General features: G+C 34.7%; 1 protein-coding gene across 5 annotated transcripts in view; it reads right to left on the reverse strand.

The window, feature by feature from the left end:
- LOC149726382 (myelin regulatory factor-like) overlaps positions 1 to 21107 on the reverse strand; it is a 39639-nt gene extending 18532 nt beyond the window's left edge. For 2 of the 5 annotated variants that reach the window (XM_089890701.1, XM_089890700.1), the window contains exon 1: positions 8700 to 8904. In XM_089890701.1, the coding sequence (XP_089746827.1) occupies positions 8700 to 8811 (112 nt within the window). In that variant the 5' untranslated portion in view covers positions 8812 to 8904. Of the gene's footprint in view, positions 1 to 991; positions 1521 to 6036; positions 6386 to 8699; positions 8905 to 20948 lie in introns of those variants that run through there. The other 3 variants (XM_089890705.1, XM_089890704.1, XM_089890703.1) reach the window with 3 other exon arrangements.
- Between the last annotated feature and the right edge of the window lie 4103 nt (positions 21108 to 25210).

The raw sequence follows: 25210 nt of genomic DNA on the forward strand, positions 1-25210 counted from the left end.
TCTATATAGGTGAGTACCTTCAGCGAGATACGCTATACGACTATAGGGTCTTGGGATTTAGGCAAAAATTGGCCCATTACCCGAACAGCATTGTATTTGTTTAACATATATGGATATATGTTGGACAGCACCTATAGATACACAATGTACAGTAGCCTCGTGTGCAACCGCTAACGATTTTATTGTGTATAACTCACGGTTTAAAACCGTTGCGAAATATTTCTAAAAGGTACAAAATAAAATGCCCCAAGGTATCAACTATTTCAAAATACTTGTGTTCGGAGAAACACGCGTGTGTATAAGTGGACGACAAACAAAAACCTGCGGAATCGAAATTTCGCACCGTAGCACCGATAAGCATATTGTTCTACGCTAATCACTGCGCGATATAGATGCCTATGCAAACACCTAAACCAGAGCTTAACGTGTTTAATCTGACGTGTTGATTGACACATGGGTTACTTAAGCTCCTGCCAGCTGCGGAATTTAAGTGTTTATAAAAAAAAGATTCTTTTTATGGCTAAACCTTAAAAACCACGAAGACGGAACAATATATTGCTACAAGGCAATACACAGCTTATCTTACTCGTAATCAATATTGCATTTAGATTCCACCGTTAAGATAAAGAACGAACCGGAACAGAAATGTCAGTTTTAAATTAAAAATAATCATGTTAAAAATGAACAAAATTTAACGAAAAACAAGGTTACGGTCTGCTACCATACATTTGTATAGTACTGTGGGGTGCGAGAAGATGAGACACATTTAGCACATAATATCCAAATACCTGATCGTGTTATAAACAATTAACAACGGTACATGGAAGTCGTAAGGATTTTATAATTCTTTAATTGTTCTTTGTTTACTACCAAAATGGGACGAGAAAACAGAATGAAAAGGCGTCCCATCTTTCCTCACCCCGTAAAATCTATTCGCTCTAAGTTAACCCTGTCGTTTTACGCTTGACTAAATTTTTCATGAAAAACTTACCATTTTTCAATATTTCTTGAACGCTAGGGGAAATAAATTCTAAGTCACTTTCGTCATCGGCCGCCGCTGCCATAGCTCAGTTATATTTAAACAAAACTCTACAGAAGCTTTTGTATCGAAACTGAACTACCAACTAAATATAACGAAACGCCGGGTCTAGAAATATGAATACGAAAACGTCATGCATTCATTTGACACTTCTCCTTAAATAGTTTTACTGGTAGCTTGTTTTCGACGGATGTCATTTTCCTGCTAACACGCTTTTCTTCGCTGGTTTAATTAATCTGATCTTCGTTTCTGTATTCGAAATTTTTGGTATGTTATGTACGTCTTCACTCTTATAAAACATGATGTACACGCCCGCCTATCTAGTTAATAAACTACGACTGTAACACGTCGGCAAATGCAAAATGTGCAGATTTATTTGATTAACGCTGAAACAAGAAAACACTTCGAGGCCAGACTCGTCCAGACACGAGTGCGCATGCAATACCAGCGTCGTTTTAAACTGTGCATGTGTTAGCATACAATGCAAAGGTATTTACTATCAATCGTTAACGCTGTGAGTCACTTGGAGTGTTTTATAACTCTTTGATCAAATTTAATTACGCCGTATCATAACCAATATAACTCCCGTTTTGAATAAATTTTACATTTTAGGTTTTAAGAAAAATAAAATAGCTTAAAATGTGATAACTTTTTGTTAATATTCGATTAGCGAAATTAATGATATTTCTTGGTTAAACTTAATCTTATTAGACGGTTAAATAAGGTATAAATACAGTAAACAAGAATTATGATATTCATAACCGCTATGTTTAACCACGTGTGTTCTCTCGTAAATGGTGATTAATTAAAAGATAACGAGAAATAGTCAGGTGATATTGTCTATATTAATAAGTGCAGCGTAAAATAAGTTTTTTAACTTAATTGAACAACTTTACAGCAGAATATAAATGTCTAATCCGACATTTATCTATGTTTCGTATTGGCTGTTGTTATATATTAGGGTGGGGGAGACGGGGCACTTTTAGCATATAATATCCAAAATTCCTGATCGTGTTTTAAACAAATACAACGGTCTGTGGAAGTCGTGGGAAAAAGATTTTATAACACTTTGAATGTTCTTTAATTTCTACAAAATGGGACGAGAAAATAGAATTAAAAGCTGTCCAATCTTCCCCACCATAATATATGATAAACAACCTTCACATAAAAAGATATCACGGCAGGTGTACAAGCGGAAAATCCCTTGTAAACATTTATCGGATACAAGGTCCAAGTGATAAGCATAATCTCAAACAATCTTAATGAACTGGCAGGCCTTCATAACTATGATGCGACCAATTACTTAAGCATATATTTGTCTTATGTCATACAGTCAATAAACGAGGCATAGTTCTAGTGAAACAAGTTTGAAGTAATTTATGACACGTTAATCCGCATGTGTATCAATCCACACACGCCCACAGTCTTTCAGCGAAAACTATTTTCAATCTGGAACAGGTACTTTTAGCATAAAATAGTTTGGCTTATTTAAAATAGCATGCAGTCCCGTGGGGTAAGATGGATACCGTTAGCCACTAAATCACTTTCTTGGTTGTGTTTTAACAATTAACAACGCACTTTTAGAGTCGTGCCATAGCGGTTGAACAATTCAGTAAATATTCTTCGTTTACTACAAAATGGGAGGATTAAGGAGAATAAAAACACGAACCATCTTACCCCAACCTGCTATTTTATATATAGTACGCTGGGGAAGACGGGACAATATCCAAATAACGGCCTATAAAAGGCCTGGACACTGACAAACACTTTGCGTTGATAACGAGACTGCAGTCGGCCGTTGACGAACTTTGCGCCAATTGAGGATAACTTCGCCGCAGTATGCCAGTTAACGACCTTACTTTATTGCATGACAGCTATTGCAGCTGAGGTCGCATTTTATTAATTGGGGTATCATAAAATTAACCTGTTTTGAACGGTCGTGTTCAGACAAGATTTTTCTAATGGTATACCCTAATCAATCTGGGTATTATGTCAATATGCATTATTGCAACGTCATCGGGCCTTTCTCACATCTGTTTTAACAAGGCTGCGAACTGCAGGGTTGCAAGGTATAATTGCCAATAAAGGATCAATGGCCCCGCTTACGAGTTCCCTGGCACACCCGCATGGGTTTTATGAGGAATTGTCAATATCTTTATAGTGCCACCGTTTTGCAGTAAGTCAACACTGCTTTGCGCGCATAACAGAAGTCGCAGTCAATTCGGCAAAAAAAGCTTTTATCTTCAAAAGAAGTTTATACTGGGTCGTTAAAGTAACAGCTCATTGATATGCACGGTTGGCAAACGTGTGACGATATCCCGTGTAGAGTTATGCAAGCTCTATAAACACTTGTGCATTGTGTTCGAAAGTTAGATAAAACTAAGAGTGATATAAAACTGAATGCCTGCTGCTCTTACCAACAATATATCGAACATCGCAACTTTCATCCTTAAGAACGACGTTCTTCATTTTAAGGATCTTAGATTCAAACAATCTTAACTATACTTTAGCATTAGTAAGGTTTTATGGTTTGTCTACAATAATTGTCAGTCAAATTTTTAAACAAAAAGAAAAACCAAAAAAAATGATCACCCACAAAGTTACATACGTGGTAACTAATAAACGGGCACCCTATGTAGAAAACAGAACAACCGCATTATAGCGACGGTGGGCCACGGCCACGCGAGGTTAAAGCGATGTACATTCATTCCTACATTAATTTAAGGTATTAAGTAAAATATAACTTAACCGATGTTTATTACAGTAAAGATTTGGATCTTCGTCTGACCGTCTTTTAAAACCGACTTCACGAAGCAAATAACATGTTTGTTTCCAAAAACACCCTTGAGGTTTTTTTGGCGAACGTAAAATCGTTTTAAGGTCGTATTTCCCACGCTTCCCACCATTTCGAAGCAACGACAAACTTAACGAACCCTATGCGATAAAATCTTTTAAAATATCACCAATTTTTCCCACGGTTTAGAGCTGCCTAATCACACACGCCCTAACTTATCTAACTATCAGTAAAACGAAGTGATATCGCGAAATATTTAAATCTACAGCTGTTTTTCCGCGGTCTGACCACAGCGGAATCATGTGCAGAAACAACAGATACAAAAAACGTTAATGCGAAAAAAAGCAATACGAAAAAAACACGTCTGAACAAATTTTTTTGCGTTTTTGCTTTCATATAAAAACTATTTTATTTGGCGAGCATAGTAAACAAAACCATATTCAACCTTTTTAGCAAACTCGTAATCGCATGTATAGGTTTTCGTTTACTGCGTATAAATATTTATTAAAACCTGAATAAATAATTAATTTTTTTAAACACTTATTTCTGAGCTTTAAAAATATGTACGACCTAATTTATTAAATAAATTAAACTATTTATTCTCACGTGGCAAGGCAACGACAGTAACACGGCTGTTCTGTTTTATACACCTTGTGCACGCGTACGATCTATCACCGAAGAATCGCGTCTGCCTAAAACATCTGTATTTCTTCAAATTTGATTCAATATATCAGACGTGTAATAATAACAAAAAGGTACAAGCGTACAGTCTTTGTTGATACAAAGCAAGAAATTCTTTGTTTGTTCATCGCCGTTTAATTAATGCTATTCAAGGGAAAGCGTTCTGTCCGCTTGGTCGCGCTAGTGGGGAAACAAAAGGCACGCGTCTGTATTGAAAGCAAGTCACGCTTCGAATACGTACTATGTAAATAAATTGGAACAGCGCAACAATTTTTAAATGACAATTTCTTCTGGGTTAAATTGAAAGCCGTCAATTGTATGAATAATACAAAAATGATTACCTACAAAGTTACATACGCGGTAAGCGGCTACACAAATGTTATTTGGTACTGTGAGGAAAAACGAATACCATTAAAACATAATATTCCATATTTTCTAATCGTATTTTAAAAGGAATGAAAACGTTTCTCCTCTAATTTTAACCTGCTAAATGATACTGCATTGGAAATATTACAAAAACTTACTAATATTTTTAAAAAAATGCTGATGGAAACACTAAAACAGTACCATATTAAAATCTAAGTTTTAATATTTTTCATTTTAAATAAACGACAATCCAATAACTCGAAACGTGTGAAAAAGCCGGTGTAAAGTTCATGCCACACCACGAGACCTCTTTGTTGAGTTTCTTATCAAGTTATGTTTACACACGGTTGTTGCACGTGAGCACAAGCCGGATAATGTTAAACAAGAAATGAAAGCAAAAAAAAGCTCCCCATGTGTGTTTTGCGGGTACGGGCTAAGAATAACTTTACCAATTCATTTTTCCTATGTCGAGCTTCTTTAATTAAAAGTCAAACAAGTAATTAAAAGAAGTGCCAAGTCACCCTCGAAATTTGTTTGCCTTTATTTCAGATCCAGTAAAGCGTTTAGAGTATGAATGTACATCTCATTTGCTCTGTCGTGTCGCTAACACGTTACTATAAACAACGACGCAACATAGGCTGTGATTTAAATAGACAGAGTTCAATTAGAAGTCAAAGTTTGACCTGGTGAACTATATAGGCGCGCAGTTTTGTTCCTGTTTTTTTTTCTGTCAAAATGTTGCAAAGTGAGTTTGGTTACACACCTTATTCAAGCAAAACACGGTATTAGTTTAGGAATTTAGCCCAAAATTTGCCCATTAATCCAGCAGTTATAAAAAAAGACAAACAAGAATAAATATGTATATACGTACGGACACGGTATACATCAACAAATATCTCTTTAAAGTGCTTATGTTTTTTTATAGCACGTATATGTATTTTATACAATTGGCAGTATACGCAACGTTTTAACAAATAATATCGTTGGAACGTAAATTTACCTTTAAAAAATATTTTTAATATAACACGATTTACAATTTATAAACGTAGACTTTTCAAACAAAAATTTATCCAAAAATTTCGATTTTTGGTGATGTTATATCCTCGTACATGCTAGAAATAAAAAAAACGTAAAGCGGTTAAAAATTTATACAAACCTTCGCCTAAAACTCTGCATACGATTCTTCTGCTTGCAGAATCATCTGCATTTCCTGGCAACGATTCCATTTTGTGTTATGTACGCTCGAAACCCAGAATTTAAAGTGAAACGTCCCTTTCGCGCATCTCAGAATAAATCGGCGATTTTTTCGTCTCGAAACGATTCTTAGACGTTTATGACGTAACTGCTATCTCGCCGTAGGCGATTGTACGAAAGTCTATACGTGCATCAGTATTATGACGTCATAATGACACAACTAGAGGTGTTGCGCGTGAATCTTTCTTCCTTTTGTAAAACTTTAGATAAAAACGACCATGTTTTTTCAAACAAATTATTCAAAGGTATTGTAATCATAAGAGTTTAAGACAAATCAACTCTAACAGTTTACGTGAACTGGCCCTGATCCAGTGCTTATGAGATGGGGCGATTTTTGTAACTAAACAACAGTCAGGATCAAGCGCTAAGAAAAACGTAGTAAACAAAAAACAAGTTCAACGAATTGCATTTTATAAGATCAACATTTTGTCCAAAAATGGTGTTATCCGTCTTTTATTCACATAGACCTTTAGCACATAAGATCCGAATATTCTGATCGTGTTTTAAACATTTAACAACAATTTATAGGAGTCGGGACGATACGGTTTTATAATTCTTTGAATGTTCTTTGTTTACTACCAAATGTGACGAGAAAATAGAATGAAAAGTTGGCCTATCTAACCCCAACGTACTATATATCCTCGCGTGGTAACCATTTCCGCTATTCTTTGCTACCGTTTAACTCTGACCTGCCAAGGTCTTTAGTAGGCCATAGGGGAAATTTTCAAATTTAGGTATTCTGTAGAATAGCCTACTCTAGACAGTCAGCCAACGAGCAAAACCGTAGTCACACCACCAGACTCATCAAATAACAATGATAACATCTCATCCCCACTTCATCCGTGTCCAACAAGTTTTAGTCCTATCTACTAAAACGATAAACTTAAATTTCATTCAAATGTATGTTATTTGGTACACCATTGCAATTTGCACCTGCAGATAACATACGGGTTCGGCTTGAGAAAACGCCTGCTTTTTAAACACATGAGTGTTGTTATGTATTGTGGTATTTATACACCCATTCTCAATGTGTTGGAGCGTCATAACCCGAATATTAAGCACAAGTTAATGGCACAATGATATATAGTTTTGTGGGGTAAGATGGGATACTGTTAGCACCTAAAAACATTTTTTCCTTATCAGGTTTTAAACGGCGCCCTTTTAGGGTCGTGGAGATACGGTTATATAATTTTGTAAATATTCTTATTTACTACCAAAAAGAGAGAAAAAATAGTAAAAATGTCCCATGTTACCCCACCCTACTTTATCTTTACAGGAACTACATGTACACAGTTTGTGTAAGCATACCACAAGATGGTTTAACTTTTACAATAATAGTTCAAATGCTTTATAAACCACAGGCGTCCTAACCAAATAAATGGTTACAAAATGGTTATTTAAAGATTAAAATATTGCATTGTAGTACATATATCAAATGCACTGTAATCGACTGAAAATACATCAAGTAAATTATAAACAGAGCTTTACCGTTGAATGCTTCAGTTTTAATTACGATATTTATAGCAGGGTGGGGGAAGACGGGACAAATATTCTAATCGTCTTTTAAAAAATTAGCAACGGTCTATGGGAGTCGTGAGGATACGGTTTTATCAAAAAAGATTTTGGCATTTAATTTCGTCACGTACGCTAACAGCCTGCAGCAAAAAAATCTGTCAAAATACACATGTACGTCAGAAAAGTAATTTAATTCATAATCGACTACCGCACATTACTTTCATCTAGATGATCATGTTTAAGTACATTAATTAAATTACTGGGTTGCTATATTTCGTGACCAATTGAAGTTTACAATATACGATTGCCTGATGGCCTACAGCGTATGTATGTGTGAGTCATTTATTGCGTAATGTTGAATGACCAACCATACAACTACTTGACTCGTGTGTATGCCGTAATACAGTAATGTGACTTTTGTGTTGATTTTAAACCAAAAATACACAAAGAACATTTAAATAACTATATAGTAGGGTGGAGGGAAACGGGATACCTTTAGCACATAGTAAAAAATATCCTGATCGTGTTTTAAACAATTACCAATGGTCTATAAAAGTCGTGAGAGGCAGTTTTATAACTTTATGATAGTTCTGGGTTTAGTACTAAATGAAACAGAAAAATAGAATAAAAATGTGTTTCATCTCTCCCCACCCTACTATATAACCGCATCCTCACGACTATAAAATAGCGTTGTTAATATTTTAAAACACGATTAGGAAATATGGGATATTATGTGATAACGGTGTCCCATCTTACCCACAGTAAATAGTACTGCTGTTTTTTTACATTTAACAGCGAGCATGTGATAAAAAGCATCCGATAATATATTGGACGCAATAAGACACTTTACTATACCGACACTCAAATATAAAAAAAAATATTTGTTAATTTAAAGTAGCATACTTGGCTTTTATAGCAAACACAATTGCTCAATATAAGAAACCCTCGTTAAAACATCTAGTTTTACTCCGCCACGCGATAATAAACAAGTAATATTCCCCAAAAACATACAAAAAATATTTTGTTTAATCCCTAATCCATTACACTAACCGTTAAACAGATGGTCGACTGGTTCTTCTTTAACAAGATCAGGTGTTTCAATCATTTCAGAATGTAGTGTACGGAACATGTCCGCGCCATTGTTACGTAGGCACTCCGTCATTATGACGAAGAGCAACGCAGAAAAATAGATCCGAAAAGGGTTTCAAAAATCGCTATTTTCTTAAACCTTATATCTAAGCATAAAATGTAACCAAAATGGGTTAAAATTTGTTTTATTAATAGTATGATAGCATACTACAAGTCTTTAACTAGAATGGCTATACTTTTTAGCCCAAACAGTGTTTTAACTAGTACAAAACGTGTTGCCGTTTAACACGGTATTTTTGTGGGGCAAGATGGCATGCGAGGTAAGATGGAATAAATGTGCCATTTTTCCCTAACTTACGATATATCTAATATATACTGACTTTTCAAACGCTAACGGAAGAAGTCGTGTAAAGTTAGTTTTAAATTTAATAAACCGCTTGTTTTTCTCGCCTATAACGTTTATCAAGGTAAACCATCTTGCTCTGTAAGGATTAAACGCGTGTTTACTAAATAAATTTAAAGCCACAATCCGGCGACTTAATTGCCTCGAAGTCTATAAAACAAGAAGAGGTTTTTCCTCGAAAATCGTGTTAAATTTGTGGCTTTTACTGGAAAAACGACTTCTTCAATTTGGCCGTGTTTTTGTAGCTAACTTATCCGGCCGGGAATTTTAATCCTAAGCCTCAGCCGCGAAAATTTCGGCAAAACATGATACCTAGCATCCGCTATATGGTGTAATAACCAAGTATGTTATTATATGCGTTGAGTAATATCTACAACACCCAGGTTCAAATTGACTTGGCCGCATTGAAAATACCTATATCTCAACACATGTACTTAAACTGCGGGAGATGAAACGGTTAGAAATTCAGCCGCGAAAAATCAAAGTCCGATTTTACATGTCATTCACATAACTAAACTACGCAACAAATATTATGCGCCTGACTGCGAGCCGAACTGGTACAAAAACACCTTAAACTGCTTGAATTGCTATTATACACATAACTAAACTACGCTTACAACTACATTTATTGCGTCTATTTTTAAATTAAATTGATTCTAAAACTGGTTTAAGGAATGTAAGCGCCTTTATGCACATAACTAAAATATCGAATATATTAGGGTTGGGGAAGACGGGACACCTTAAGCATCTAATATCCAAATATCCTGATCGTGTTTATAAACAACTAACAACGGTCCATGGTAGAAGTGAGGGTATGGTTTTATATTTCTTTGAATATTCTTAGTTCCTTACCAAATGGAACGAGAAAATAGATTGAAAAGGTGTCCCATCTCCCCCCACCCTACCCTATATACATGCAACTAAAATGCGCTTATCAAAACTAAACTGACTCCAAACCACTTTTAACTGCGTTAATCGCCTTAATTTAAAATCCAAGTCCCTTTTTGCTAAGTGTGTCAAATTTTCCCCAACACTAAAATAACTTCCTCGGTAGCTAATGACGTATACGTTACCTTAGCAACCGTATTTATAAATCTCGATGATTGGCTGGATCAAATAACCGTTTCCTTACTGGCGGAAACTTAAACTTATCTGAGTTGTAACACGAAACTAAACTGCGAAATATATTTAAACTAATTTGTGTTACTTTTATTTATAAACTGTTACCACTTTTGGACTTTTGCAAAAAAATCTAAAAAACAAACTTAAAAATGCTGTTGCTGTCATATATACATCTAAACCAGCTTTTCTGGCAAATTTGTTTCGTACCTGCTACGTTTCGAAGTCGTAAATATTTTCCATCAGCCGTTTATCAAGAAAAATTATCTGTACCGCACTTCACGTACGCGAGTTTAAAACGTTAAATTTAAATTGGTATGGCGTTTTTATAAAATTTAAAATTGATAAATAAAAAACGATGAGAATAAATATCACTCTGAAACTTATGTTCTTATGCGCAATTTCCAAGCTTAACTACATTTGCACATCAACTTTTACGTCTTGCTATTATACTGTATATGTCCTACTGTTATGTTGTATGTCTTGCTATTATAAATAACTGTGCGACCGTATCATAAATAACTATGCGACCATACATTGGTCTGCATTTAAACGCAAGTCTCCGAAATGGGAATACACATTCTGAGCAGAAAGAAATATTTTCCCGAAAAACTTCCTCATGTTTTATTTTTCTGAACTCTCTCTGGACTTTCACCTCGTTTTTTCAGAGCGGCCAGTGTTTTCCGCAAAATTTCCTGCCTTTTGACTTTTGCACTATAAACCAATAAAAACATCTTGCAGCACTAGAACGCAATATGTTTTCTAGCTCTCCCGGAAATCGCGTGACTAGCAAGTGAGTCCCTGTTGGCCCAATCAAATCGCAGTGGTTTCCACAACCAAGTTACAATTCACTCTGCTTCCTAACTGTTCCCAAGTGCTCATCGAAAAGCAACAATTTCCGGGACATTACTCTACGAAAAGCTGCTAGTAGCCTAGTCAGACTTACTCCTACTAAAACTCCTTGGAACAAAACAACTAAAATGCCAATAATTTTAAACAAGTGACTCTGAAACTGCCACGAAGTGTTTTTTTAGGATCTCATCCAATTTCTCCGTATATCCTGCGAGAGACATATTTTTGTAGATTGATTTTACCAATTTCCTAAAATTTCGCCAAAATTTTACATTGTCCTGACCTTTACGCACATTTTTTGTCATATATATCACATTACGTCTGTACATTGTACAAAATATCCAATTTTTCGCTCTCCCCCCCAAAAAACATTTTCTCCAGCACTTTTCCGAGTGTAACAGGATCTGCCGTTAAAAAAGTCAACTGGCAACATTAGATCGTGAGGTACATCTCAAGTCTTCTCTTTTTTGCCGTTCAAGAGTTTAATTTAGAAAGGGAACTCCTCTAAATTCGGGCGGACCAGTCACTGCCTGAAACGCCATTGCCTCAGGTAGTGGACGGCCGTTTATGATGTCATAATAAGGTGAATAATCGCATCTGTTTTGACACAACTCGAATACTTTCCCGCATATTTTCAAAAACAAGTTTTAAAATTTAAAACTATATGGCAAAACTTAAAAATGCTTGCTTACGAATTTAAAGAACTTCAAAGCTATAAAATATGTTTAAACTCTTGAAAAGTTATGCTTATTCATCTAAATACTTCCGCTTAACTATACTAATTTGCGCCTACTTTTTAAGGCGTGGGGATATTTAAATGTACTTAACTAAAAACTAGTTAACTTCAAACCACACCAACCCATTAGAATACAATTACCGAAACGACTATAGCGTAATTATAATTAACGAGCATCAAATAAGAATAAAACACTTAACTTGCCATAAAGCGGCCAACATATAAATGTACTTATGCATTATGAATGTAATACACGTGATTTTTAGTTTTTATTTTCTCTTGCAAAGAACAAACACACGGTTTCGGATGGTGCGAGTTACAAGCGCTGTTTGAATTATTACATCACCAATTTAACTTAATATAAACGTGGTACAGCCTGACGCCGTGGGCAATAGTTAGCGCGCTTGCCTCTAGCTTAGAGCATAGAGTTACAGGTTCAAGTCTCGATGCTGCTACCATTGTAGAAAAGTGTTTCCTTTGGTGAAATACATAACAGCAATTGCTTCAACCCAGTGGTCACTTAAAGGTTGCCTGAATTATCAGCCATACATTACAAAAAAATGTAAAAAAATACGATCACCCATAAAGTAAATATATACATGGTAACTCGTGAGCGTTCACGAGGTATATGAAACAGAACACCTTATGTTATAACGACTTTCATTCCCCCGCCATGCGAGGATAAATGAGTAGCTTTCATTTCACCGCGAGTTTTGGTTGTTTTTCGTTACAACGTCACAACAACTGCTAAGCTACGTCATTCAAGTTCACCCAGTGACGTAAATTTGACGTCACACTCTCTAACCAGCCGAATTTAAACGACTTATTTTAAGAGGTTTATTTATACGATAAGTATCTGCGGCCTGGGGTGATATATTTATAACAGCAGTCATGCATATATACTGCATGCTGAAATAAAACGGTTTGTTTGATTTTTATGAATCACCGCTGTTCACAAATTTCCATGCGATTGTATTATGAATGAACATAATAAATAGTAGTAGGGTGGGAAAGGCGGGACTTTTTTAGCATATATGATATTTAAATATCCCGATCGTGTTTTAAGCAGTAAAGAACGGTCTATGGGATCAGTCGTGTGGATACGGTTTTATAATTCTTTGAATGTTCTTTGCTTATTACCAAATGGGACGAGAAAATAAAATAGAATGAATAGGTGTACCATCTTTCCCCATCCTAAAATATGAGTAGCAATTTTAAAGACACAACCTATTCTATTATTTTTAAGATTTAATTTAAATTTTTTTTTAATGTTATTATATTTTTTTTTAAATATACACAAAAGTAATGCAAATTAATTAATACGTTCCACATTAAAAAAACGTAAATTTTATTTTTGTATATAATAACACAAACGTACTACAAATTAAACAATTCAATATATTTAAAACGATTCCACTCGTAAAGTTATATTACCGCGCATGGATTAAAAATACTTTGCAGTCTGCACACAAAATGCTGCTATTGATACAACGTTAGACTGTTTACAAAACTGAGTTAGAGACATCCCCACGAAATACGGTGCATGGTCGGTACAGGCATGCCATAGGCACATGGTGTTACTGTTACTATCAAAACCTGTTTATGGCTTGAAGTACCGTGCGTGTAATCGTGCAGTAAAGATTTAAGAATATAAGAGACATTTTCATGTTTACGTTTGGCGTATACAATTTAAGTTGTTCCGCGGGTTAGAGACCGAAGATATACGATGGATCAATGAGGCTTTTTATTCTTGGGTGAGCCACAACTCATGCTCGCTGTCGGGCTATATAACCTTTTTGTCTTCGTATACACCATACACACACGCTGTATTTATACACTTTATAATTACTGTCGAGGTATAACATGCCTGTCTTCTTATACACTTACGTTTTTTATAACTTGACAGTGAGCATGAGGTGTATAAATACGCCATGTGTGTCTGGTGTATAAGAGACACTCATGTTATAACTCAATAGTAACATGAAGTGCATAAACCAAACCGACTGTGGTATAGACCAACAAATTAAACTGTATAAGTGCGTCCATGTATTTATAACATTCGGGAAACTCCAGTCTAACACAACCCAATTCCACTATTTCTAAATGAGTCACAACCCTCCAACTTTCTAGAATTCCAAAATTCTCCAATCACAACACACGACCTCTGCCTGCGTCATCGCAGACCGATTCTCATAACCCTACCGCACAAGTATAGACTTCAAACCTGCATTCAACAGAGCCCGCCTAAGGTCACATGCGACTTATAGTAATTTGTGGTAAAAATTTCGAAGAAAAATTTTAATCTCGAAATATTAAAATAGGTTTTCAATTTCGATAAATGTCTTCTAAACAACATGTTTCAAATAGAAAACTGAAATTTCATTTTTCGTATATTTTTGTTATTGTATATCTAATTTTACACAGTTTTTTATTATAAACGCACGATTTTAAGTACCTTATACGCACCGTTAAGTTATCCCAATTGTGTAGCCAAATAAGCTATATAAAGAAATTACGTTTTACTAAAATATTAATCAGGTTATATTAAAATTGTCTCCCCAATAAAAATGACATATATATTTTACCTTCTGTTAATTAAAAAAAAAATATTAATTCACTCTAGCATAACATTAATATGTCTTTTTGATTACAGTATAACATGCTTCATACTCTCTTTTTTACCTCGTTTGTTAAAAAGCAAATGGTATTTACATAACCGTATCCTCACGACGGAGCGTTGTTAATTGTTAAAACACGATTTAAAAATATGGGATATTTTGTACTGAAGGGATCCATTTCAACCAACAAAAGTATATAGTAGGGTAGGGGAAGACGGGACATTAACACATAATACTTAAATATCCTGATCATGATTGAAACAATTAACAACGGTCTATGAGAGTCGCGAAGATACGGTTTTAAATTTCTTTAAATTTTCTTTGTTTACACCAAATGGGACAAGAAAATGGAATGAAACCGTGTCCCATCTTTCCCACCCTAGTATATGTATATATATATATATATATATTTATATGCGCCACGATTTATACAGAGCATTTATACCCAAACATTTACCACAAAGTGTGCCGTTACATCTGACAAGCCTATACCCATATTAAAAGTTTGGCGAAAAATTTTGCTAAACATGTTAGGTTTTCACTGCAAAGTGTCCTATAAGATCGTATAAGGCCATCAAAAGTTCGATAAGAAACCACAGAATGCTTTTTACCGGGTTATTGACACCTGCCAGTGCAATGATGCTAACCTAGATAATATAAATGCACGACCCTTTGAAGGTATGACTGGCATATGTGCATGGCATATAAATAAACCTTTGCTGCCAGACTTATTGTAATAATAATCATTGCTTATCCGGTATTTTTGTTCCGGTATTTTGGGGTTAGCTTTCGTTGGGATAATGGCATACTTTAAATCTATGTAATATATAAAGTATAGGCTAGGGGGTAAGATGGGACATGTTTTATTCTTTTTCTTGTCTTGTTTGGTAGTATACAAAAAAAACAGTTTTATATTCATGTCTCCGCAACGCTATAAACCAGCGTTGTTATTTGTTAAAAGCACGATCAGGAATTGTGGGATTTAGGTGTTAACGGTATCTGTCTAACCAACAATACTATAGTATGGGGGGGGGGAAGATGAGACACTTTTCTTTTTTTCTTTATTTGGTAGTAAACAAAGATCATTAAAATAATTATAAACCCGTATCATCACAACTTTCATAGACCGTAGTTGTTTGTTTAAAGCATCACCAGGATATTTAAAAATTATATGTCAAAAATGTCCCACCTTACCCCATATTACCACATACGTCTTTACACAGAAAAAAAGCTCGGTTATCAAAAAAGGATCTTGCGTTAGGGAAAAACCCCTCAGTTACGCAAGCTTCCTAAACAATGTTTACAGCTGAGGTACTTCATTAAGTATATTTATTCACGATAAGCGGTGCGAATTATTAAACCAGTCAACAGATTATGCAGGTAACCCCAAATATTTACTTGTCTCGTTAACTCTAACCTGCTGTGGCCTTGCGATAGATTTCGGATGAATCAGTGACAACAACTGTTGAATCATAATGTTGCAATAAACAACCCAAATAAGGCAGCAAAGCCTCTTCTTTTAATGCTATTCTTTACCAATATGAGTCACTATGCAATACATTGTCCAAAATGTTCATAAAACGACCGTTGTTAAAACAAAAACAGTTCTTTTGTCGCATTATCCTGTTTCTTCGTTTAAAATATTTCTAAATCTTCGTTACCGTAATTATATAGATAAATAAAGTTATTAATATTATAACGAATGAAACAGTATATAAAAGATTACAATTTATGCTAAAGCACTATAAACTCACAGAAAACAATAATCGGTTCCTAACTAATTGTCAAAGAGATATATAGTAAGATGGGACACCTTTTCATACCATTTTCTCGTCCCATTTGGTAAAAAAACTTATAGAATATTAAAAAAACGTTTCCTCATTATTTTGAAAATATGGGATATTATGTGACACCGGTATCCATCTTACCCCACAGTACCAACTTCAAAGCGTTTTAACATTGATTAGTTTTTTGTTTAATTTTAGTAACTTCGATTTATTTGACGTGCATGCCACATGATTTGAGCCGTAAAAACGCAAACAAAGGAAACCGACAAAGCGTCGTAGCTCTCTCTACCTCCCTCTGGCGGAAACGGCTAATAAAACTCCACGCGCTAAATAAACTGTACCGACAGTGTATCAGAACCACAATCCGGTGTACAATAAATAAACGAGCTTATTTTATATTGGAGTAAACTCCACTAATCCCAGCTTAGAAGGAAGAGAATTAAATTTGGCAAATCACGTATGTTTGCGTACTATACATTACGTTTTTATAAAATCGGATTTGAACCGCAATAAACATAACAGAAATAATTTCGAACCCTTCTAAACTGTTCGGTTCCAAGAAATTGAGCACGAAAGTTATAATTTAAAAACATCGTGTTTGTAATTAAATTTAAACTTGAACGACAACTTAAAATATCTTTTCACGGAAAAAATTCAGCGATATTTTAGGAAAAATGAACCCAAATTAAATAGTTTATTTAGTAGCAACGTTATTTATTAAAATAGTCAAATTAAATATAGTAGGGTGGGAGGATGGGAAATCTTTTCATGCTATTTTCTCATCACATTCAATAGTAAACAAAGAACATTCATTCTAAATACATCTGCCCTTTTGATTTATTTAGGCATTTTTATTATTTTAACTTTTTTTGTTTTCGTTTTTTAAATGCATTATCAAGTTTTAGCAAACTTTTTTTTACATACAATTTTAAGGAATATAAAAGATTACAAAATGTCACTTTTTTTAAAAAAAACTCATTTATTTTGTCCTTTTCTGTCAGCTTAATAAGATCTTTTCATTCAAGTAGTTTTTCTTTTGATCGATTTCACGATCTGTTGTTAAACATGACGTCAACAGGACGTTAGAACAATGAGCGCATTCAGTTTCAATTGTTTGACATGTTTGCACTCGATACGCAAATTAAGCGACGATTACAGGAACTGCCAATCATGTGTTATGAAAACAGGCTACAATCACGTACGTTAAGCGACAAGCCATTAGTAGTAGTGTACGATAAGATGGGATACCACTAGAACCGAAATCCAATGTTTCCTGGTCGTGTTTTTAACAATTAACAACCAATTTTTAGAGTCGTGAGAATACGGTTATAAAATCTGTAAATATTCTTTATTTATTACCAAATAGGGGAAAGCAAATGAAGTGAAAACATGTCCCATTTTACCTCACCCCTATATAATGCAATTTGTGCTATGTGGTGGTCTAAATAAGAAGGTTGGGGTAAGATGGTTTATGTTTTTATTATCTTTATTGTCTCATTTAGTAACAAAGCATATTCAACTATTTTTCTAACCGTATCCTCACGACTCTAAAAGTGCGTGCTGGTAATTGTTTAGAATACGATTAGAAATTACAGAATAATATATGCTAACACGTACTGCATTCACAAAAATATACACAATTTGATAGTGCGCGGGGTAAGATAGGACACTCTTTTATTCCATTTCTCGTCCCATTTGGCAGTAAACAAAAAATAGTCAAAGAAATATAAAATCGTATTCCCACGACTCTCATATACCGATGTTAACCAGGATATTTGTATATTAAATTCCAAAGATATGTCCCGTTTCCCCCACTGTACTGTATAGTTTGAAAGCGTGCACATATAGATAACACGCGGGAAATTTTGTTAGATTGGCAAATACGTTGTTAGGAGTAAATAACTTTAGCGGGCTATCCCCGTAACTATAGTCGTGATGGCCCATCTGCTTATTTCGTTTGTTATCAACTAGGAAGTTAAATTTCCCACACAAGCGACAACGTTGAACGCAGTAATCAGCATGTTCTGTTAGATTCTATACGCAATAGGTTGTCTACGACAGAGCAATTTATAAAAAAATTCAAAGACGAGTTAATAATTAATATTGTAAAAAAAATACAAAACATAATTGTATCTCAAAACGTTCAGTCCGGATCGTTTTAACTAAATTATGAAATGTATATACAGCTGCATTCTTCTATTTAAACTTCGATTAATTTAAAATGGAATATCGTTATAGCAAGTAAATCCCATATTTCCTGATTGCGTTTTTAACAATTAACAAATCTTTCTTAGAGTCCCGAGGGTGAAGTTATTTAATTCTGCAAATATTTTTTATATGCGATATTGAATAAATGCTTGCTAAACTTAAATTTCGAAAAAGTGTAATCACCCCATAAGTTACATAGCCTATACATCGTAACCTGTAAGCGGGCACGAGGTGTATAAAGTTGACACCATGTTAACATGTTGGGAGTTTGAAATACTGTCATTCGAACATTTTTTTAAGAAAAATTTATCATTTTAAACTTTTTTTTCAAACAATATTTGCAATCAATTTTTTTCCCTTGCAGATGCGAACCCCCGTTGGAGGGTAATTGAAGGTCCCTATCATAGCCATGTTAACAACGAAATTAACAACGCTGAGTTTGGGCCCCTTTTTTACCTCGTCTATAATACGGTTTTAAATACCTGTTAGAAATATCAGCAAAATAAAATTTTGATAATTGTTTTTGTAATGATTTAAAAAAACGATTTTGAAATATGGGTAATAAACAAATAAATACATGTTTAGTAGGTGGGGGAAGATGGGACACCTTTAGTACGTAATATCTGAATATTCTGATCGTGTTTTAAAGAATTAACAACAGTCTATGGGAGTCGTAAGGATACGGTTTTTAAAAAAATAAATATTCTTTGTTTACTACCAAATGTGACAAGAAAATAGAACGAAAAGGTGTCCCATCTCCCCCCACCCTACTATATATTATTATACTCGCGTGGCAAAGTCGTTATAAGACGGTAGCTCTGTTAAGTTATAGGCGAATCCTTCACTCCACTTTTTAAAGCAATTTGCCGAGTCCATTGCGTCAGACTGATTGCTTCATAAGGATTACGGTCAAAATCCCCGTCAGACATAATAGGCAAGGAAAACGCTAAGGTGTAATTGCCTGCCTCCGACCAAACCACACAAATTCGGTTACAATTAAAAGATTTGAGGCATAGCTATTGTGTTTCCACTTTTTTTCGCGCTCAAGTAATACCCAAGGGTCGGCGGGAATGAAAAAAATAGCTGGAAACACTGCGTATGTTGTTGGGAAATAGCAGGCTTGATCTCTGTCACGCGATGTATTGAGTATAACCCCGGACAAAATTGAAAGACCTATACTTTAACAAGTGAGATACTTATCGCAACATTTTCATGGCTGGTTATAGGGCAACCACAAAAACAGAGCCTTTACCCCATTTCGTCTGGCCACGCATCCGACCGACCGCGCACACCTATAGTTAACCTAAATAACTCACATAGCTTTAAAAAGGAGTTTTTGGAGAAAATTTATCAAACTTTAGGATACACCAATAGTTAACGTACATAACTCATAAGGCCTTAAAATGGAAGTTTTTTGGAAACAAAATATCAAATTTTAAGACACACCCAGCATCGTTAACGTTAACGTACACCACTATAGCTTTAAATTGGAACTTTTGAAGATTTTTTATATCAAACTTTCAGACCATATCAGGCAAAGAATTTACGTTTACCCAGAAATTGATTTTCCGATTTATCGAAACACAGACGAGACTAATGTTATGTTTTCTAGTTTGTTAAAATTTTAACTGTGTGGAGAGATCTTAACCTGCATTTGATGACTGTGCATTACATTTTAACGAGCACTGGCGCTGTATTTTTACACCGAACAAAATACATTAGTGCTGAATATAGAAGCGTATTTCCTCTGAACGCTGTTCGGCACTTCACAGGGGTGAAATAAAAGGCATGAATATCAAAAATTCTTATCTTTTTTCCAAGCACGTTTGCAGCAAAATTGTGCTTGCTATGCGGCTGCCTGATCGTCAGATAAGGAAGCTAACGACGTGAATCATATTGAATAGTTATGTCTCGATTTGTGAAACATTAAATTTATGATATATATGTGTTTTGCCTATGATAGCTATCACTATATTACGATTATATCACAGTGAATATGTACAGCGTATAGAATGCGTGAGATCAATATACTATAAAACCAACAAAACGATTTCTGATAGTGGGGTAAGATGGTACATTGGGGTAAGATGGGATATGAACCATCTTACCCAATCTATCATATACAATAAAAACTGAACACACAATTTTATATATGGTGGGGTGGGGAAGATGGGACACATTTTCATTCTATTTTTCGCCTCATTTGGTAGTAAACAAGGAACATTCAAAGAAATACAAAATCGTAACCTCACGACTCCCATAGACCGTTATTAATTGTTTAAAACGCAAATATGATATTTTGGATATTATGGGCTAACGGTGTCCCGTCTTCCCCACCTTACTATTATACACACTAATAAAAATCATCGTCTCAAAATTTAATTAACGAACCGATTACCCATGTATCGTATGAACATCTTATTTATCAGCTCACTGTTTATTTGCACAAGTTTATCTTTATTACGGTTGTTTCCCGCGTTGACTCACCTTGAAAAAATATGTCTCGACAAGCTTGTCCGTAATCCATGGCGGCCATCTTGAATTTCCAACTTTTAGATAAATCCCATTTCGTTTGCAGAAAATAACTTGTATATCCTAACTTTAAATATTTTTTAGATTTCTTTGTATTTTATCTGTAAATATAATTTTAACTGTAAGCTTGGATAAAAACGGTGCGAAAAATACGTGTTTGGCTCTAACTGCGATGCGGTGTCGCTGCACCGATCGCATAAAATACTCCAATGTCCTTTCCAGGTGTTGGGGTAATGTGCGAAACCTGGCCTAAACCCCAGGTCCTTGACAAGGATCTTACCTACAAAGAATAAAAAATACTGTAAGCGTGTTATAACAAACGTTGTTTTGTCACTATATATCCTGTCTTTTTGTTGAAAATATTTCAAAATCGAATATAGTACGGTGGGGTAAAATGGGATACCGTTAACACCTATATCCCATATTTCCTAATCGTTTTTTTGAACAATTTAAAACGCCATTTTAGAGTCGTGAAGTTACGTTTTTTTTCTTCTGTAAATATTCTTTGTTTGCTATAAAATAAGACGATAAAAGAAAATGAAAACATGTCCCATCTTACAGCAACGTACTATACGTTGGTTTTCGTTTCAAATATAGGAATAGTACACACTGTAGTATGGTAGGGTAAGATGGGGAATTCTGCTCTTTTATCGTCACATTTGGTAGTAAACAAAACACTTTTACTGTATTATGTAACTATATTCCCCCGCCCCTAAAATTCGTTCTTGAGTGTTGGAAATATGAGATTTTAATGCGAACGGTATCTATCTTAAACTGCAGAACCATATAGCAGGGTGGAGGAAGACGAGACACCTTAAGTTTTGAATATCCAGATATTCTGATCGTGTTTTAAACAAATAGCTACGGTCTATATCTACGGGACTCGTGAGGATGCGGTTTCTTTTTATAATTCATTAGATGCTTTTCTTTACTACCAAATGGGAAGAGAAAATAGAATAAAAAGGTGTCCCATTTTACCTCATTCTACTTTAACGCAAATACAAGAATAAAAATGTATACAACTTACATTCTGAATTTGCTGCTAAGCCATTGATACCAGACTTATAACTATACTAGCATGTCATTCCTTTTAGTGCAGTATACCGGTCAACGTTATAGGCCAACTTTAGAAAACTGCATTACAAAGCGTAGAGTGAAAATTTCAATCATCGCGAGTCGGAATAAAAGCACCAACGTCAAAACAACGACAATATGGCTATAAAACACATTGCGAAGTACAGTTTCTAGTAAAAATCGAATAGCAACTGTTTTTTTACAAGATATAGTGAAAGCTAAAATACTTTTATTAAACTATTTATTACACTGGTAATAGTTAATATGGAGAATTGTAACACTCTATCATCACGACTCCCATAAACCGTTGTTATTTATTTAAACACGCTCAGGATATTTAGATATTATGTACTAAAGGTGTCTCGTCTTACCCCCATGGTTTATGTTTTCATTCTCTTTTATCGGCCCATTTGACAGTAAACCAAGAATATTTACGGAGCTATATAACTGTTACTTATTCGCATGTTACAACAATTACACAAGTGGTTGCCCATATGTAAATTAAACGAACGTTATATATGTGCACCTTTACCATACAAATTTTCATATATACTTTCGCATTTTTTTATAACCACGTGTAAATATGTTTCGTAAGTATAGTTATAAAAAACTTTCATAAAATTTTACAAAACGCAAAGGTGAATCAGAACACAATTTTTGAAGAAAATTTTGTTTACGTCAATACGAATATAATCTTTATATAACTTTATCACACAAGCAACATAAGACACATTGCACAATAAACTATTATATGAAATACTTTTATCATAAATATTATTATAATGTAGTAGAGTGGGAAAGACGGGATACCGTTTCATTCTATTGTCTCGTCCCATTTGGTAGTAAACAAAGAACATTCAAAGAATTAAAAACCGCATCGTCCCGACTCCCATAGACCGTTGTTAATTGTTTAAAACACGACAAGGATATTATGTCCTAAAAGTGTCCCGTCTTCCCCTGCCGTGTACTATACTATTATAATATATAATAAGCCTTTATCATAAACGCTATCAAATTCGTCTTCTAGATAATACACCTATTATACAACTACAACAACTCAATTAGAGCTACGTTTCGCTTGGTACTGACTGTACTTTTGTACAAACTTGGCCCAACTGATCCAGGCACTTCTACAAACTAAACTTTTCCAGGTCTGTTACAACACGAGAATCGACCGCGAAACATCGAAAGGTGCGGCCTTTGTCTCTTGCTCATTCTGGTCGCTATAATTGCAAACCTCGCGCTGTGCTATATAGTTTCTCGTATGTAACCAGCACTTATAGCCCACGGCTATTATAAGTCGCCTATGTCCAAATGCTCGTCGGGCAAATGTTTGTTATCGCGAATTTGAGTCTCACAAATAAACAATATGCACATGCTGAACTTGACTTTAACCGTGGGTTTTAATTCCTTAAGCAAACATTAAGCCCAATCCCCGCTACTATACAGCCTTATACATATATAGGCACCAGTACATACCGACATGCATTTAGCCGCAGACTAAAAAGCAGATTTTTTGTTAGATTTTCGAATCAACCGATTTGATCAATTGACAATATCCTTCTGTAGATCTACCACTATGTTCTGATCCATTATGACGTAGACAAACACGAGAATGTGACATCACAGGGCGGTGTATTGCATGGTCAATTACCAATTATACAAAATCGCCTGCACAAGCGTTATATGGTAGGTTAGGGTAAGTTGGGACAAAATCGCCTACAAAGAGAAAGTTGGGACAAAAACGTGAGTTTAGGTAAATTGGAAAACAATCGCATGCGATATATAGTAGGTTGGGGTAAGTTGGGACTTATTTTCACTCTCTTTTATCATCTTATTTGGTAATAAACAGAGAATATTTACAAAATGTTATACTTTTGCGACTATCATAGATCGTTGTTAATTATTCAAAACTCGATCTGGAAATATGGGTTTGTGGTGCTAACAGCATTCATCTTACCTTGAAGTATAGTAGGTTGGGGGAAGATGGAACACCCCCCTAACACATAATAAATAAATATCCTGGTCGTGTTTTAAACAATTAACAACGGTCTATGGGAGTCATAAGGATACGGTTTTATAATTCTTTGAATGTTCGTTGTTTACCACTAAATGGGATGAGAAAATAGAACACTAAATGATATATGACTATTTACAGTTTAAAACTACATAATTTTACTGCTTAAATAAATTAAATGCTATTTACGACTTTTTAATTTTAATAGTAAAAATCTTGAACGACCTTTTACGTCATTGTATTTAATTATATTGCAGCTACATCAATTAACGACAACATTAAGAGATTTGATGAATTCTATTTAACCTACTTAAAGATAACTGCAGATGTTGTGCTTTCTTACTTCAATACCGCCACTTATACGCAAGCTATATATACGTATTGAGCATGTATATTACTATGATGAATACCACCAACACATAACATCTAATATATTCCAATGGTGTTTTTTAACAATTAACAACGCTCTTTTTAAAGTCATGAAGACACGTTATACATTTATTTATATAGTAGGGTGGGGGAAGATGGGTCACCTTTTCATTGGTTTTTTTTTTCCCATTTGGTAGTAAACAATGATAGTTCAAAAAATTATAGAAATGTTTCCTCACGACTCTCATAGATCGTTGTTAATTGTTTAAAACACGATCGGGATATTTAGATATTATGTGCTAAAGGTGTCCCATCTTCCCCCACCCTACTATAAATATATTTTTTTGCCCGTTACAAAATAGAACGATAAAGGAGAATGAAAACATAAAACATCTTACTCCACTTTTTTACACGTACGGATAAAATTGTTTTGTTTGTCGGATGTTTGCTGACTTATTGTCCATTGGGAAACTATTTCGTTGCGATGCTGACCAATGTTATATCATGTTGTATAGTAGGGTGGGGGAAGACGGGGCACCTCTAGCACATAATATTCAAATATCTTAATCGTGTTTTAAACATTTAACTATGGTCTATGGGAGTCGTGAAGATACGGTTTTATAATTTTTTGAATGTTCTTTGTTTACTACCAAACGAGACGAGAAAACAGAATGAAAAGGTGTCCCATCTTCCTCTATCTTGTTAAACATAATTTATTTAGCTTCCAAAAATAAAGCCCTAAATATGGACTGTGTAC

The sequence above is a fragment of the Ciona robusta genome, chromosome 12 (genome assembly GCF_009617815.1).
Source record: "Ciona robusta chromosome 12, ASM961781v2".
Taxonomy (NCBI): domain Eukaryota; kingdom Metazoa; phylum Chordata; class Ascidiacea; order Phlebobranchia; family Cionidae; genus Ciona; species Ciona robusta.